General features: G+C 43.9%; 1 protein-coding gene across 9 annotated transcripts in view; it reads left to right on the top strand.

Annotated features, from left to right (window-relative positions):
• The window catches only part of TSNARE1 (t-SNARE domain containing 1), a 510,738-nt gene that overhangs the window by 110,601 nt on the left and 383,282 nt on the right, over nucleotides 1–16,855 (top strand). For all 9 annotated transcript variants that reach the window (XR_012659332.1, XM_075085935.1, XM_075085934.1 and 6 more), the window contains one exon: nucleotides 6,537–6,659. Coding sequence is in view for 8 of the 9 variants with exons in the window: in XM_075085935.1 (XP_074942036.1) it covers nucleotides 6,575–6,659 (85 nt within the window). In the remaining variant the exon portion in view is untranslated. The remainder of the gene's footprint in view (nucleotides 1–6,536; nucleotides 6,660–16,855) is intronic.

Genomic DNA, 16,855 nt, shown 5'->3' with positions numbered 1-16,855 from the left:
TGGCTCTAGAAGTTTCTGGAAGCCAATTCAATTTGTATAAGGTCTCATTATAGAATCACAGAATGTCCTGAGTCGGAAGGGATCCACAAGGATCACCGAGTCCAACTCCTGTCCCTGCACGGGACAACCCCAAATTCACACCATGTCTCTGAGGCCATTGTCCAAGGGATTCCTGAATATCACCAGGCTTGGTGCTGTGACGCCTCACTGGGGAGCCTGTTCCAGGGCTCCACCACCCTCTGGGGGAAGAACCTTTTCCTGGTTTTTTGTTTTTTGTTACTGTTGCTGTATTTTGTGCTGTGTCAACCTAAGCTAGACAGTGCTTCTCGGGTCGTGGGGACAGAGATGACTTCACTCTCTAAGGACATTCCATCAGCGTTAAAACTTAACTGGGAGGTGAAGTAGGAGGAATCATGTGTATTGCTGCATCCCCAGCCCCACTGCACACAGGGCATCACTCCTGGACCACTCTCCTGCCAATCATTTCTTCAGCTCCTGGAGCACTGCTTCCTTGCCTTTCCTGCCCAAAGCCACCTGAGAACACAACGTTAATATTACGAACATCACAAAAGATCCAGAGGAGCATAAATTACCTCAAAGGCACAGACTGAAAAAGAAGAAAGTCATCCCCTACAGCTATTCTGATTGACCTCCTGACAGTCATGTTACGAGGCTCAGTGAGCACTCGGGGATTTGTGCAATTACACCAACTCAATGTTAAAACCATTGATTAAAAAGAAAAAAAAAAAAAGGTGCTTCAGCAGCAGAGCTTGTTCATAAATTCAGGCTCTCTGAGAAAGAGGAAAGGGACATTTTTCCAGGTGAACAACATAAAGGTTTATTGAGTTTTTTTTAATAATTGAGAAAATCCTTGAGAAGAAAAGCTAAAAAGCAGCATGTCGGTGACATAAGTGACAGAGTCGAGTCTGTTAGCGGGGATTTGGAAAAGCAGCACACTTTGCAAATATGCCCTTTCATCTCACGGCTTCAAAAAATTTCCATATTAATCAAGTTAATCCTGGTACCCTGCAAAAAGGAGAGCACAGTATCTGTCCATCCATTTTACAGGCAGGGAAACGGAGGCAGCTGTATGGAAAGCAAGAAAATACTGAACGTTCTCCCTTGTTATGATTTGTGTATGCTGGTAAACAAGCCTACTAGTGAGAAATGAAAGGGGTTCAATCTGTTTAGTTCATCTGAGGGAAGGTTAAGAGGCAACATAGTGATCAAACAACGAAGTTCAAGAGGTGAGAAGACGCAGCTCTCTTAAAGGAGTGGTTGGCACTGATCCTTCATTAACTGGAGCCTCAGAGAGGCTCTTATAGAAAGAGGTGACCTGGTCTGACCAGAGGCTGTAGGGGTTGATGCGTAAAAATGATTTGTGTGAAATGATCTACTCTATGAAGAAGGTCAGGCTGGTTGGTACAAGGATTTTATCTGGGTTAAAAAAAACTTGGAAAAATGTATGTGTAGTTGGTCATCCAGAAATGGAGGTGTCATCATTGCTAATCTCTCCTGAAGCCTACAGTGAAAGCACTTCTCCATCAACAAGGCAGTGGTAGAGCTGGGAATAGAATACAAGAGTTTCATTGCTCTTGCCACCTCCTGCATTCATTAATGGCAGGTAATTAATATCCAAACTGTGATTTTATTTTTCTAGAGCTGAACAGTAACCAGAAACAGTCTGTTTTGTGGTAGTAGTGCTATTCGCCAGGCAGGAAAAATCCTGGTGAGGAGCCCAGCAGCACCAACAGCTCACTGTGAAATTCAGGGCAAGGAATTCACCTGGATGCCTGGTCTTGGCTTCAGCTGGCTATTAGCCTGCCGGAAGGTCCCACTAAATACACAGCCAAGTTCCTAATGTTATTTACTGAGTAATCTGGAGTTCCTCCCTACGTTGTGATGGACCTGTTCTGAGAAGAATGAAGGTTCAGCCTGGAACGCATGCAAATGCAAGACTGGAAATTGTTTGTGAATCTGGAAGTTCTGTGACTGTGACTGCTCTTGTAATAGATCACACTGCCTGTGTGACCCCTTCCTCCCACCCCATAATCAGTCACCACCTGCACTTTGATGATGTGGCTGGTTAGATACCGAGGATGGACTCCAGTTTATGAAAGTCAAATGCCAGAGGTTTCTTGAAGAGGTTGTGCAGTCCCCATCCTTGGAGATATTTAAAAATCAACTGGACACAATCCTGGGCAACCTGCTCTAGCTGATCCTGCCTTGAGCAGGGCGGGGTTAGCCTAGATAGTCTCCTCAATTGTTGTGTGATGTTGGCCTATTTCTCCAGCCTGTTCATGTCCCTCTGGATGGCATCATGACCCTCTGATGTATCAGCCACTCCTCCAAGTCTGGTGTCATCAGCAAACTTGCTGAGGATACACTCTGCTCCATCATCCAGGTCATTAATGAAGATGTTAAATGGGAGTGGACCTCTTATCAGCCCCTGACCAGTACTGGCTGGTCTTATCATCTCCAGGTGTAAGACAACCTTCCCCATGTTGCCTGTCCCCAGAGGTGCTCTATCCTTCCTCACAGGCTCTCCCAATGCCTCATTTCATCTTTCCTACTTTGGTTTAGAGCTCTTCGCTTGTCCAACATGAAGATAATGTTTCCATCCCTGCCTTTTTGCAGCAGCTTTGCACAGATGCGAAGGCTCAGATTTTCCCATCAATCTTCCCTTCTATAGGTAAAGCAACCCCATTTACTCAGTCTTTCCTAGCAGGTCATGTTTTCTTGACCTGTTGTCATTCTTCAAGTTCCCTCTAGACTCTCTTCAGTCTCTGGCAAAATCTTTGCTGGAGCTTGTTGCCTACAGCTGAGGACTCCACAGCATGGGGTCAAGCAAAAGATTTCCTTCACCTGTCTAGAAGATTGTAATCAGATTTATATATCCCACAGTGATGTCTGCCACTTCTACAGGCAACGTCATTATGGATTCATGTTCAACTTGCAGTCTACAACATCGCTTTATCCTCAGAGGCCATCTTGGGCATAGAGATCATGAAATGATAGTTTCTGGTTCTTGGAGAAATAAGGAAGGGCGTCAGGAGAACTGCTACCTTGGACTTCCGAAGGGCAGACTTTGGCCTGTTTAGGGGCCTGGTTGACAGAGTCCCTTGTGAGGCAGTTCTGAAGGGCAAAGGAGTCCAGGAAGGCTGGACATTCTACAGAAGGAAATCTTAAAGGTGCAGGCACAGGCTGTCCCCATGTGCCGAAAGATGAGCCAGTGGGGAAGATGACCAGCCTGGCTGAACAGAGAGCTTTGGCTGGAACTCAGGGAAAAAAGGAAAGTTGATGACCTTTGGAACAAGGGACAGGCAAGCCAGGAGGACTACAAGGACGTCATGAGGTTATGTAGAGAGAAAATTAGAAGGGCCAAAGCCCATCTAGAACTTAATCTGGCTACTGCTGTAAAAGACAATATAAATGTTTCTATAACTACATTAGCAACAAAAGGAGGGCTAAAGAGAACCTCTACCCTTTATTAGATGTGGGAGGAAACATAGTGAAAAAGGATGAGGAAAAGGCTGAGGTACTTAATGCCGCCTTTGCATCAGTCTTTAATAGTAAGACCAGTTATTCTCCAGGACCCCATTCCCCTGAGCTGTAAGACTGGGACAGGGAACAGAATGCAGCTCCCATAATCCAAGGGGAGATGATTAGTGACCTGCCGCACCACTTAGACATACGCAACTCTATGGGGCCAGATGGGATCCACCAAAGTTTACTGAGGGAGCTGGCAGAAGTGCTCACCAAGTCACTTTCCATCCTTTATCAGCAGTCCTGGCTCACTGGGGAGGTCCCAGTTGACTGGAGCCTTGCCAATGTGACGCCCGTCTACAAGAAGGGACAGAAGGAACTATAGGCCTCTCAGTCTGACGTCAGTTCCAGGGAAAGTTGTAGAGCAGATCACCTTGAGTGCCATCAGGTGGCATGTACAGGACAACCAGGTGATCAGGCGCAGTCAGCATGGGTTCATGAAAGGCAGGTCATGCCTGACTAACCTAATCTTCTCTGACAAGGTGACCACCTTAGTGGATGAGGGAAAGGCTGTGGATGATGTCCTGGTGTTTGACCACCCTCACCATTTAAAAAAAAAAAAATCCACCAAAGCAAACAGCTTTTTTTCTTTTTTAAGTGGAATTTCCCATATTTCAGTTCATCCCCATTGCCTCTTGTCCTGTCACTGAGAACCACTGAGAGGAGTCTGGCTCCATCATGTTTACCTCCTCTCATCAGGTATTTATACCCATTAATAATGCCCCCTTGAGCCTTCTCTTCTCCAAGCTGAACAGTCCCACCTCCTTCAGCCTCTCCTCATATATCAGACGCTTCCATCCCTTAATCATCTCCATGGCCCTTCACTGGATTCACTCCAATATGTCCATGTCCGTCCATTTCTTTCCAGTATGCTCATGTCTTTCTCAGGCAAAATCAACTTCAAAAAAATTTAAGTTGCCTAAAGTGCTCTCTAACCTATTTCTTCCATGCTGAAATCTTACCTTTCGTTCCTTCTACTAATTATGCTGGCCATCTGAAAGTCCCTCTCAGTGGAGACTGGTGTGTATAGGGGAACTCTTTAAATAAATTTCTCAGCTTGGTTTTGCCTGCCAGTACATTTCCCAATCCAAAAAACATGGACCAACCCTCTCCTTGAGATCCTACATCCTTCTGTTATATGCACCGCATGACTGACTTCTACAGGATATACAAAGCAAGAAGAAGTTGATGTCATTAAAAAACAAATTCCTGCCTCTGGCAGGATGGATGTCCTTTTAGTCTGGCTTGGGTATGGTTGTTCCTTCATTTGTATTTTAGGTGATGAGGGTAAAGCTGTGATAAAAATAATTTCTTTTTCTTCTTGTTTTTTAAAAAATCTTTTTCTGTGTGTAGTTTGTTAGGCAACGTTTGTTCCAATTTGTGCAAACCGCCTTCACAGTAAATTGGCCAAGTCTCCCTGAGGAGCAGTAGACAAAAGACTTGGGAGGTTCCATAGGGATAGGGAGGGACATGCTTTTATTGCCAATCAAATTAAAGGTATTTAGATCTTCTGTTAAATTTTCCTGTAAGTATTTACTGTGGGGTAGGAGTGTTTTTCCGGAGCTGTGTGAATAAGGGATATTTCAATGGCTTAGTAGGATGGGGTGGGAGGCGGTTGTTTCTGAAAACGTTGGTTAAACTAAAACAAAATATTTCATTTTCAGTTCTTTCTCTTTTTTTTCCCTTACAGAGAGAAAAAGTTTTAAAATGGAAGCATGCTTTGAAAATGATAAATCAACATGAAACATTTGGAGTGCTCTAAAAGCCTTCCTTCTCTCCCCCTTTCACACCACTCTGTTGGGGAAAAAATAGATGCATTCACTGTTTGCCAAAGAAACACTTGCCTAATTGTAATCAAGCAATTTTACAACGCGGTGTAGACTTTCACTCCGCATTTGTTGTATGTGGCCTTGGGGAAGTCATGGCAGCAAATGTTTCCACTTGCTTATCTCTAAAGAAAGGATGGGTCAGGATCAACCTCTGTACAGAGGCAGTTTTCAAGCTGTTTGATTGTGCCACTTCCCTGTTTCCTCATCATCTCACGCCAACGTGTCCTCTCCACTGGACTCTCCCATGCTGCTCTACTGCATCATCACTGCAGAGATGCTTGATGAAGGGCTACGCAGTAGATAGCACTGACTTCCAACTTTTTCAGGGAATAAGTATCCTCAGCCTTCAGATTTTCCCTGTCTGGGGTGTTTTTTCATAGTCTTGGTGTAAGGAAGCAGCAGCTGGGTTTGGTCCTGTATCATGCCTCAACTGATGCAGCACCTGTATCTCTTCTCTTCCTTTGCCATCATCCTCTCCATGCCTTAGGGTTGAACTATTTTTAATATCGAAGTCCTGGGACCCTGCTGATATGCTGGAGGGTGTCTGGGGCCCATGGAGAAACAAAGCCTGTCTCTCCCCCTGGGAAGGGGGAAGAAATAGTCTTTCTGTGACAGTGCTGCATTGATTTCATTCTGCTGCTGCTACCTTAGGCCTTGCAGCCTTTTTTTTTAATTTTTTTTTTAAACCAGCAAGGAAAAATAACTCTGGCTTCAATATTTATATTAGAGGCCCAGGAGCTTATAATATAGCAGTAAACTGTCTCTTTTGAGAGCTCATCAAGACTGCAGTATGATAGATAGACTCCTAGCTAGCTGCGTAGTGGTAATGTTCCAGAAGACAGCATTACCTTTTTTTGATTGACTACCTAGTCTTTGCCTACCAGCTCAGGATCTCAAGGCACTTTGTGAACAGCGTGGAATTAAAAGTCCTGCCATGGCTGAAACAGATAAATGGTTGGCCTTTATCACTGGAGTAAATAAGGCACAGGGAGGTCAAATTACTTCTTTGCCCCCAAAGATCAGCTGTAGTCCAGAAGACCTGGATTTTAGTGCTTTTTTTTTTTTTTTAGGTAGCATCCTGAAGTTTGGATATAGTCTTGTATACTGGGGTTTAACTGACCTTTACCAGTGTTGTATCTGTCTTTTTCTCTGTTTTCTTAGGTTTGAAGTATAATCCCACATCCACTGATATCTAGAAAATGTCTTATGGATCCATTGATGGGAGTGGATTTGGGAGCAGGAGTCCATTTGGAGGCCCTTCGAGACAAGGCTATCAACCTCTCGGTAAAGTATTGATCCCTTGCTGTAACTTATTATGCTTGAACAAGTCCCTGGGGACTGAAGTTGTACTTGCTCATGTTCAGTGTGGCTGCTGTATAAATAACACACTGACTCCAGAGGTCGTTTCTGATAGTGATTTTCACAGGTGGAAACCAAGCTTTGATTGGGTTCAATTGTATGATGAGGCACCACATCTTAGTGCTCAGGGCTTGAGGCTCCAACGTGGAAGAGCAGCACTGGTGAGGATTTTGGAGGTATTTTGGGGGACTACAAGAAGAAATGTAGTATATTCTCTAGACCTGCTCATGACTTTCCTCATATACCCAGCACCTTTGCAAGAAGTTTGTCCAAGTAGCTGCACTGTGGCTGGCTGTAGGCACAAAAATGATGGGAACAGATGGGAAGATGTGCAAAGGGCAGCAGGCTGTGCTTCCACAGAGGGTAACTTAGCTGGTGAGGAGGCTGCTTGAATCTGGGAAATGTGCTTAGATGTAGCAACAGGGGTAAAGACTTGCTCAGGAAGTGCTGAAACCATAAACAGTGTCTTGCAAATGACTGTGGATTCTATTTTTGAGGCATGTTTCTAAGCAAAGACCAGATGTGCTTTCCTTACTTGTTTCCCCCTTCCCCCAAAGGACTCTAGAAACGCTAAAGTAGAAAGAGAAAGGCATCCAGGTGTCAAACCTGTGTATCTGAAATGGTTCCAAATGTAGAAGTTGAAGCTGTGCTTCATAAAAGCAAATTCATGATGTAACTGTCATAACATGGGGTGCAGCTAATGATTATAGCCTCCTGCTTTTCTGTGTTGAAGGTGTTGACTCCACTGTGTCCCCTTCTTGACACAGACAAGTGGTAGGAGGCATCTTCTGCAAGAAGAACACTGGGAAGTGCAGCAGTTGTCCCTGTTGACGTGGGGCTGGCTCATGCACGGAGGTGGAAGGTAGGTCTCATCCTGCCCAGTTCTGAGCTGCTGTTTGAGAGGCCAGCCCACATGGGCAGATAAGACCACATTTCCATCTGCCCAGATGTGTGCCAGGTCCCAGTCCAGATGGGCAATTGCTGTAGGGCCAGATCTGAGTTAATCTAGTCTGGCTTTCAGCAAGCCTTGTTAGCTGGAGTATGTTCTGGCATTTAATTTTGGTCCTGGGTCTGGCTTGCACTGCAGGGTGAGGCTGCAGTGGCTACGATGTAGGCAGGACTGGGAGTTCAGACCTCTGCAGAAGCATCAGGAAAGGGGACCTTGTAACATAGCAAAGGGCTGTGTTATCGCTTTGCTCCGGGGTAGAACACCACCCCTCTCTTCAGTTGCTTTTGTTTTCGACAGTGCTGTTCATTAAGGCAGCCTGACTTGATTTTCAGGTTTAGAGGGTTGTAAATGTTCTTCGGGAAGCATTTCATTGTTTTGCAAATAGATGTTCCTCCTGGATGGAAATATAAAAGAAGCATCGAGGTTTCTTTTGGTTTTCTGTTTTCTTACGAGCTTGGGTGTAATTATGATTCTTTTTCTTTGAAGAGGGAGAAGGTATTGAAGTAAGTGTGAGTTGTCTGTTCAGTTATAAATAGTGATTTTTAGGCTATTCTACAAGGCAAAATTAAAGGAATAAAAGCAAGGAAGAACAGGATACTTGGGCACAACGAAAGAACCATAGGAAAAGAGAATTGAAATGGGGACTAGACAAATGATGAATCTCAGTGCATTGTAGTTTAGGTTAAAAAACCAGGAATTCTTATTGTGCTGTATGAAAGGACCACTGTTTTTAATGCAAATGCATATAATAATTCAAGACACTTGCAATCTCTAAATATTTGAAGAGATACCTCATTGTCCCCAGCTTGCCCATCATTTGGCAGTTACCGATGTGACGCTGAAGCCATCCTCAGTGGATTGCACAAAAGCAGCTGATGTAGAAACATCAGCTTGTAGAAACATCAGCTTTCTCCACACAGCCACGGTTTGACAGCTGCCTGGCTGGAGCTTGATGACACATTGGCTTGTGTCTTGGAGTTGAGTGCTGGCTTACCCTCCTCCATATGTGCGCGTATCATCCTGGGTGGCATTGCAATGGACGCATCTCCAAGGTCCTCCAGGGATGTTTTTTCCAGCAAGCCGAAATTGGTTGTGGACTTGCCAGATACCAGGCTGGTCCCTTGGCTAGGCCCCGCTATGGACACAATTGCAAGGGAAGGAACCTGATTGTGTTGGCCAAGGGCAACTTGAAGAAACTTTTCTCCTTTCTCTGTGTCTCAGAGATGTTACATCTGAACCTGCGTAGCTGCCTGTGCCCCTTCGCCATGGGAGACTGAGTAATACGTGCCAGATGTCTTTTGTTGTAGTATCCCCAAATATTGTCATTAATTAAGTTTCAGTAGAGGGTAATGCAACACTCATCATCTACCTCCTGCTTCTGAAAGACGGATGACTGGCTTGCTAAGAAAAACTGCCCACTGTATTAGATCATGGTATGGCTGGAACAAAAGAGCACGGCCTTCCTGCTGGCGTATGTCTGCTTGCAGTGGGGGCAGACCCTGATGGACATGTTCTCCGTGTGCTCTAAACCTCTTCTTTTTTTTATATCTAATAAATAAATAAAAACAGGTACCGGCATCCCTCCAGATAGTTACTGTCTGACAGTAGTGTGTGGTCCAGTGGTAATATTCAGGCATCCAACAGAAATCCCTGAGATCCAGCAACAATAAAGGTGTTGGGGATGTCACTGCTTAATAACCTTTTGGTAATAAATCGCCATGGAAGTGACATACAAAGAACAAGTGAGTTTTGGCAGCCCCGGCTCACCGAAGGAGCTGGAGGCTTGTCACAGCATGTGGTCATACAGTGGGATGGGGTAAAAAAGAACTGCTGGGGACTTCGTTTTTTAGATCTTTAATTTCATGAAAGACAGCAAAGAAAAGGGGAGTCAAGTTTTGGGGTTTGTGTGGTTTGTTTTTTTTTTTCTTTTTGTTATAAAGTGTGATACTACAAAGAGGGCGTCATCTGTGCTAATACCTGTCTGTCCATCTTGGCTGCATTTCCTCCATGCTCAATCCAAGTGTGCTCCCCAGGCTGGGAAAGATTAATTACCTGAAGGTTCTTCCGTTGGCCCTAGGCTGATGCGATGGTGGATGGGCTGACAGCCCATCACCGGGCCATGTGGAGGCTGCCCTTGCTGACCAGTCTAATTAGAGAGTGCTGCAGGCTCCGTTAGCAGCAATTCTGGGAGGAATCTCAGAGGCAGTTTTTTGGGGGATTTGGTTTGCCTGGGACTCCTGGATATCAGACAACTCTGGTTCAAACTCTGGTTCTGGTGGTGTTGCTGTATATCCAGGATTTCTTGAGGTAAAAAAACCCATGTATACTTTTTTATTATTTTTTTTTCTACCAGATATTGTTGGGAAAAGAGAGATTGTGCTCAGCAAAACTCAAAACTCTGTAGCCTTACCAGGGGAGCACCCTCAGGTGTGCCACAAAGAAGACCACCAGGATTACTTGAAGTATAGTAATTTTGGTGGTTGACACTGTCATCCCACAGCCACTGAAGAACAGTAAGGAGTGACAGGTGGAGGCGTAAGCCATGTCTGGGCTCTTCTGTTCTGAATTACAACCTGCTCCAGCAGCATCTGCATCTGCTCCTTGTTCTGCTCCCCAAAATCCATGTAAAACCAAATGTTCCCCTGTTTCTTTGTAGGACCTTCTCTGGGCTTCAGTGGTGCATTGGTGTTCATGGAGAAGTTGGAAAGTAGATAGTAGAGAATTGTTGGTTTTTTTCTTTTTGTTTTTATTTTTTAGCCTGAGAAGTAAAAAAGAATGAAATGGTTTCAAAAGATTTTTTTTAAGTAATGTGACATGTCTGAAATAAACAGAGACCAAACGCTGTACGGCAGTAGGAATTAAACCCTGAATTCTTACGATTTTGATGTGTACAACATGCACTCTATACCATTTTCAACCTATCTTCCCAAAAGCATCTTTTTGTAGGGCAAAATGAGCAAAACCTGCTGCACACAGGGATGCATATAGGTCAGGGAATTCAAATAGCTTGAATTAAAATGCCACAAGCCAGGAAATTTGTAACACTGCTTTTATTAACCTTACTGTGTCCTGGACATTAAATGCCAGGTTTGGAAGGGTGAGGGTAATTTCATATTCCAGAGGTGCAAAGTTTGTTAATTTTACTGTGACTTCATGTAGACCATTTTCCCTTCAGTTGCTCATGAAGATATCATGCGGGACACTGGCCAGAGTTGTATTCAAGATATATTGCACACGTAGCTTCCTCCTTGTCTGCTAGTTGGTTATCTTGTCACAGAACAAAATTAGATTGGTCTATGCAAGTTGTTCTTGGCAGTGTTCACTGGGTATATATCACCTAATTATAATTTCAATACTTAGAAATTGTTAAATCATTTGTTTGAACATTTTTCCAGGAATTGGATCTATAATTTTCTTTGTCCTCCCCTCTCTACCACATACCTGCTGCTCTGGTACACCAACCAGCTCTGGGGTAGAAAGTTCTAAGTGCTGGTAATGCTGTTTCTGTCCTGTCTTAGCAGTTGGATCGTCCTTCTGTCCTCTTTGTACCTCTTCAAATCTATTTTGCTCTTTTCTTAGCAGTTTTGGAGAGTGGTTTGTCCTTAAAAATCCCACCTTGGGTTTCATTGTTGCCTTCAGGCTGACGAAGTCACAGAGCTCATGTGCTGCATGGGAGGGAGATGCTCACACCGGTCGTGGCCCCTTTGGTGGGATGGGGATGGCAGGAGCTCAGCTGGAGACCCAGGTCCAGTGGCTAAAGCTGGGGTAGATTTCTGTAGCCAAAACCTCACTCAGAAACTCGTATATGAACCAGCTTGACCACCACGTGGTCTCATTGCAGCTCTGGGTCTGATGGCAAACTATGGGAAGGAATCCACTGCCAGCTTTGTGTCTCAATACTGCAGAGTGCTGAAGCACATAACAAAGTCTTGAGTGCACAAGGAGTCCCTCTGAGGTTAATTAACATCAAGCAGATGGTTAATCCTTTGCTATATTGGGACCTGGGTACTGCTTTGTTTTTGCGTTAGCTTCTTAAATTGCTTCCAATACCTGCAATGCTTTGTTAAGGAACAGTGAAACCCTTGGTCGTTGCAGCCTACAGCATTGTCCAAAGGGTCCGGAAGGTGGTCTAGATCTGGTTGTGGCAACTGTTCCTCACTGGAGTAATGAGGGACCCAACCGTGCACTTAAACGTCCTTAGTGTAGAGTTTTGGAAAGAGTTAAAAGCAGTGAAAGAAAGCAAGAACAAAATCTTTGAATCTTTTAGGCAGATTCAAATCTACTATGAAATATTAGGGGTGCGCTGAAGCCTTTAAAACTGCAGGATTGGGCCATGTCCTGGTCACATTCAGTAACACAACCAAAGCGTGAATTTGGGATGGAGTCCCATCAGGCGTAGAATGGAAGGAACGACTTTAAGTGTGACCTTCTGTAGCACCTTCTATCTGCCATGTGTAGGTGGGTTCGCAACTATTACTCCAAGGTTACCACCTGGACTGTAGAGAGAGTGGTCTTTCCTCTATCTTATATAGCACTAAAAAATAAAGTAGCTTGTCAAATGCTGAATAAAAAGTTTCTTGAGAGTCTTAATGATTGACTTTCACTTCTAAATCTTGGGTCCTGTCATATTTCTTGAATTTTTGGGGACGCAGAAGTAGAAGACTCAGGTGTTGTGTTAAATAAGTTATTAATAGGCTTGAAATAAAGTGCTGGTCAAAGCCTAGATGCAAATAATAAAAAAATCATAATAAGGTGATCTCTCCCACTAGACAACTTCAAAAAGCTTTTTGTGGCATCTACAGAGGAAGTATTTCATATTGTTCCTTCGCTATTTTGCAAAATTTCCAAACATTATAAGTGTATTTCCTTAGTCCAGTTTCAGTAAATTTAGAGGATAGTCTCTGTTTTACAGCACTTCTTAGAGGTCTTAGCAGTGATTTAATGAATTCATAAGCCTAAACATAAGAAAACATATTAAAGAATAATGAACAACATGTTTTATAGCAAAAGGAATTGCCAGGAGAATTAACTTTCATACACGAATTAACTTTGAAACTGTTTGTTTTGAAAACCTCTGCCCTATCCCTTCTGGCACTTTTAACATTATAGTAAGTGTTTCGCTATAATCTCAGTATTTCAGGGAAGTTAAGTGGTTGTGCATTTATTTATATACCTAGCAAAAGCAGAACACACCATTAGAATAAACAAGTGTTTTAATGAAATATATGAGGGTGAGCTGACAACATCATAGCACTTAAAAACCAAAACAAAACAAAAACAAAACCTCTCGGGAAAGATTAAGGTTTTTTTCTCTTCCAATTTTATTTGCTAGTCTTAGTCATCCAAAGCCATTTTACTGTAAACATGTAAAAATCATGCCGGTGGTCCCAATCTTTAACAGAAAATCAGAAAGCAAAGACACTGGCCTCTCCTTAGGCATCATTCAGCTGGAAATGCATTTAAACATCTCATCCTCTCAGAATAGCTTGCTCCATTTTCCACCTGATTACAGTCAAATTAGAAGTAGCTTAAGAAGATCCTCTCCCCATGGTCTGCTCGCCGTATGGGTACCTTGATAGGGAAAGCAGAGCAGGATGAACGTGCTGGTGAATCCTTTAGTTTCCCAGTGGGTGCCAGGCCGTGAACCCCAGACCTGAGGGTGTCCTTCTGGGACGTCTTTCCATGTGGATGTATATCCCTGAAGGAGAAGAGGCAGTCCCAAGCTTTACTGTCAGCTCCTGCAATTAATACAGCTCAGTGCTTTTTGCTTCTGGCTGCTCTGCACCTGGCTGATCTCTGGCAGAATCGGTAACCAAAGGCTTCTCCTTGTCTCAGATGCAGAGCAAAGAAAATGTAAGTTTTATTAAAAAAAAAAGAAAAACACAGCTATCATTTCACACACAGTTTGTATCAGTTCTTGTTTAAGCTATTCAGACCTGGACAAGATGTCAGTGTTCCTGAGATTTCTTGCAGTTCGATCCAATTCTTCTTTGCCAACTTTCTCAGCTGCTCAAGAGCCAGTCTCCAGCTGAGAGAGCAGAGGTCTTTGCTTTAGAGCCTTTGTCCAACAGCCGTGAGTGAGTGCTTGGCTGTATTATGAAATTCCTGCAAGCTCTGCGAGCCTTCCTTAACATTTTCTCTACCCCTGGTCTTGCACCCTGTGCTTTGCGTCCTGTGCTTTGTATTTGGCAACATTAGATGCTTGGATCAGAAGCCTTCTTTCTTAAGCTGTGCCTACAATTAAGTCTACCTGAAGCAAGACACAGCTGAAATTGAGCAGTAAGATTACTCCGTGACCTTGTAGCAACATCTGTCCACGCTTGCTGAATGAGGATCCTTGGGGAATAGGCTGAGGTTGGAGCTCCTTTCCTGCAGCTGTTGGCTTTTCCACCAGACCTGCCTCACCGTGCACGTCCCGGCACCCACCTGCGTCTTGCCGTGCCATGAAGGTGTGCTAGCAGGGAGGTTGCAGTCTGAAATCAGTGGTAGATCTGGTCAAGCTTATTCCCAGGTTTGCTTTCAACATGCCATGCCTGGGGCTGCTGGCATCTCTGGGGTGGTGTCTTCACCCCAATTTGGTTCATACATTTGTCTCACCAGAGAGAAAGCGGGATCAGGCTCCAGACAGGCTGAGTGCTCCAGCCAGCATTTTTATTGAGGTTCTGCAACTCCTTTGCTGCGACATGAAAGGGACAACCCCCAAATTTTGCTGGAAAAGTTGGTATCAAGAAGCATGCTGTTATTGTGGCACAGGTTTATCATGTTGCATCATGTTGCATTCCCTGTTCCGTTCTTCAGAAGCTGCTGGTGCTGGCAATTTTTGATGCCCTTATGGCTTGTTAAAAGGTCTCTTAATATTTTGTTTGTTTGTTGGTTGGTTGGTTGGTCAGTTGGTTGGCTTTTGTATGTACACATCAGGAAACCAAGTGAGGCTGAAATTAAATTCAGCTTAGTCTGTCCTAGGTTGGATTGACACAAGGATGTTAGTGTGCAGTGAGTGATCAAGTGCATGCTCTGTGTCCTCTGCTGTTGCTGTAGTAACCCCAGTAAATTTGGGAATGGACACTACTGGGCATTGGAAGGAGAGCTAGAAGAGTATCTGGCATGATTTTGCGTTGTCCCAGGCATTCCCCACTTACGAATCAGATATTGGCTCAAGTTGTTAGCGTGGTTGAGACTGTGCTGCAACACATTTTTTTTTAATATGAAACTTGGGATAAAGTTGAGGAGGGGAAGACTTAACTCCTGCTGCCTGTGCTGGTGTAATAGGGAAAGTGGGTGCTGCAGAGCACACTGGGTGAGGTGCAGCTCTGTGTATTTGCCAGGTTGGGGTGTATTTACATCCAGTGTTACGTGCAAAAAAAATAAAAATATATAAACTAGCAAAACCTTCATGCATGAATGCAGCTTGTAGGCCAGCAAGCCACTGAGCATTTGGAGCGCACATATGCATCCAGGCCCTGCTCCGTCACTCCTGCTTCCACCTGCAGATCTTGGAATTCTTCTCCTCATTTGCTTGAACAGCCCTGGAGAAGCCCATACCATTATTGGGAATATCTGGCTGAGTCAGCTGCTCCTCTAAAAAAAAAGGTTACATGCTTCTTTACCTGGCTGTAAGACACAGCTAAGGTGTGGCTTTTAAAATAAACACAAATTTGTTTTAAACCTAGGTGGTACCTAATAGCCAATCTGTTGTAAAATTGCTGCTGGTCTTCAACAACAAATGAGGAACACTTTTTTGACATAAGAGGAAAATCCTTTCAAATTTTAAGGTTCTGGGCTTGAAAATGTTGAACTTTCAAGTCTTGGTCACCTCTGCCACTGCTCCGTAGTGTGGTCTTGTGCAAATCTCTTAAATTCCCTGTTGTCTTGTTTCCTTGCCTTCCAGCCACCTAGTATTATCTCATAATTAAATTCTTAAGGGTGTAGAATATGTCTTTCTTAATCAATTAGAAAACCAGAATTTAGCATGCTTTGTGTATGTGTGTTTTCCGTTTTCTCCTTGAAGATGGAAGTGGAGTTTTATATTTGTTCCTGCCAGCAAAGTGGGAATGGAGATTTATTGAGATACTGCCATACTGTAGTGGTGAATAGCTGTTCTGAAACCTAACTATAAGGATGTATTTATTTGCAGACAGTACGCAAACTTACTTCTCTGCACTATGAAGGGTAGACACAGCTGACCCAAAAAACATATGTGACACAAACATAATTTGGGTTGAGTGGAAAGAAAAAGAATAAAGCTTTTATCCATGCTGCCAATCCAGAAATATAATTTCTAACTCTCTTCTTCCAGGTTGACGTTTGCTTGGAGACAGACACTGGCAGCTAGAAGTGGGCAGGGATTAAATATCAACAGTGAGGAAGGACTCAACAGATGTAAGCAGGTAGACTGGGGATTAGGGTGAATTAGTGTGGATGGAAAGCACATAGGAGCAAGGAGGGATTTTAAATTGGATGTTAGGACGTACATGGCGTAGATCTTCCCTGAATTTCTATGTTAGACTTGGATATTAATGGTTGGGATTTATGAGTACCTTTAGTAGCTGTTGATGTGGCTGAAGGTAATGACAGTCCTACAGGTGGTTGTAGTGGGGTGGAAGAAGTGGCTTGGTAGGTTTTTGAGGTGTGCAAGTATATGTGTTTCTAAAACCAATTTCCTTTGCTTCCTGATCCCAAGCTGGAAAAGAAGGTGAAGAAGGAGGAATAAATCAAAGCCCTGCTGATTTATACGTAAATGACCAAATGCAATGAGCTTAGCCAGGAAAATAGCACAAAGTTTATTGCACTTGACAGCTCTCCTCCTGCTCGCCGCTTGCACTGCGGAACCATGGCATGGCAGTGGGAAAGGCTAGTGGAAAGCTCACAGTCTCTTGCCCCTGCGGCGGTTGGAGGATGGCTCTGCCCTGTCCCAGCGGCGTTTCACCCCCTGCAGAAAATGAGTTTCCCTTGGGGATTATATCCTAAGCTTTGAAGCTGGCGTGATTTCCATGGAAAAGGCTTTCTCCTCCCCATTCCTGAGCCACAGGGTTTCCCTTAGGCAGACTCCCTTTCTGTTAAATCTTGGTTATTCCCTTAAAACAGGGACCACTTTAGCCACTGCATTCTCTTGGCTTGCAATTCACAGGGCTTGCTCTCATCTAGCTCTGGCCATCCTTTGAGCTGAGCTGTT

The sequence above is a fragment of the Phalacrocorax aristotelis genome, chromosome 2 (assembly GCF_949628215.1).
Source record: "Phalacrocorax aristotelis chromosome 2, bGulAri2.1, whole genome shotgun sequence".
Taxonomy (NCBI): domain Eukaryota; kingdom Metazoa; phylum Chordata; class Aves; order Suliformes; family Phalacrocoracidae; genus Phalacrocorax; species Phalacrocorax aristotelis.
This window is presented reverse-complemented; position numbering and strand designations above follow the sequence as displayed.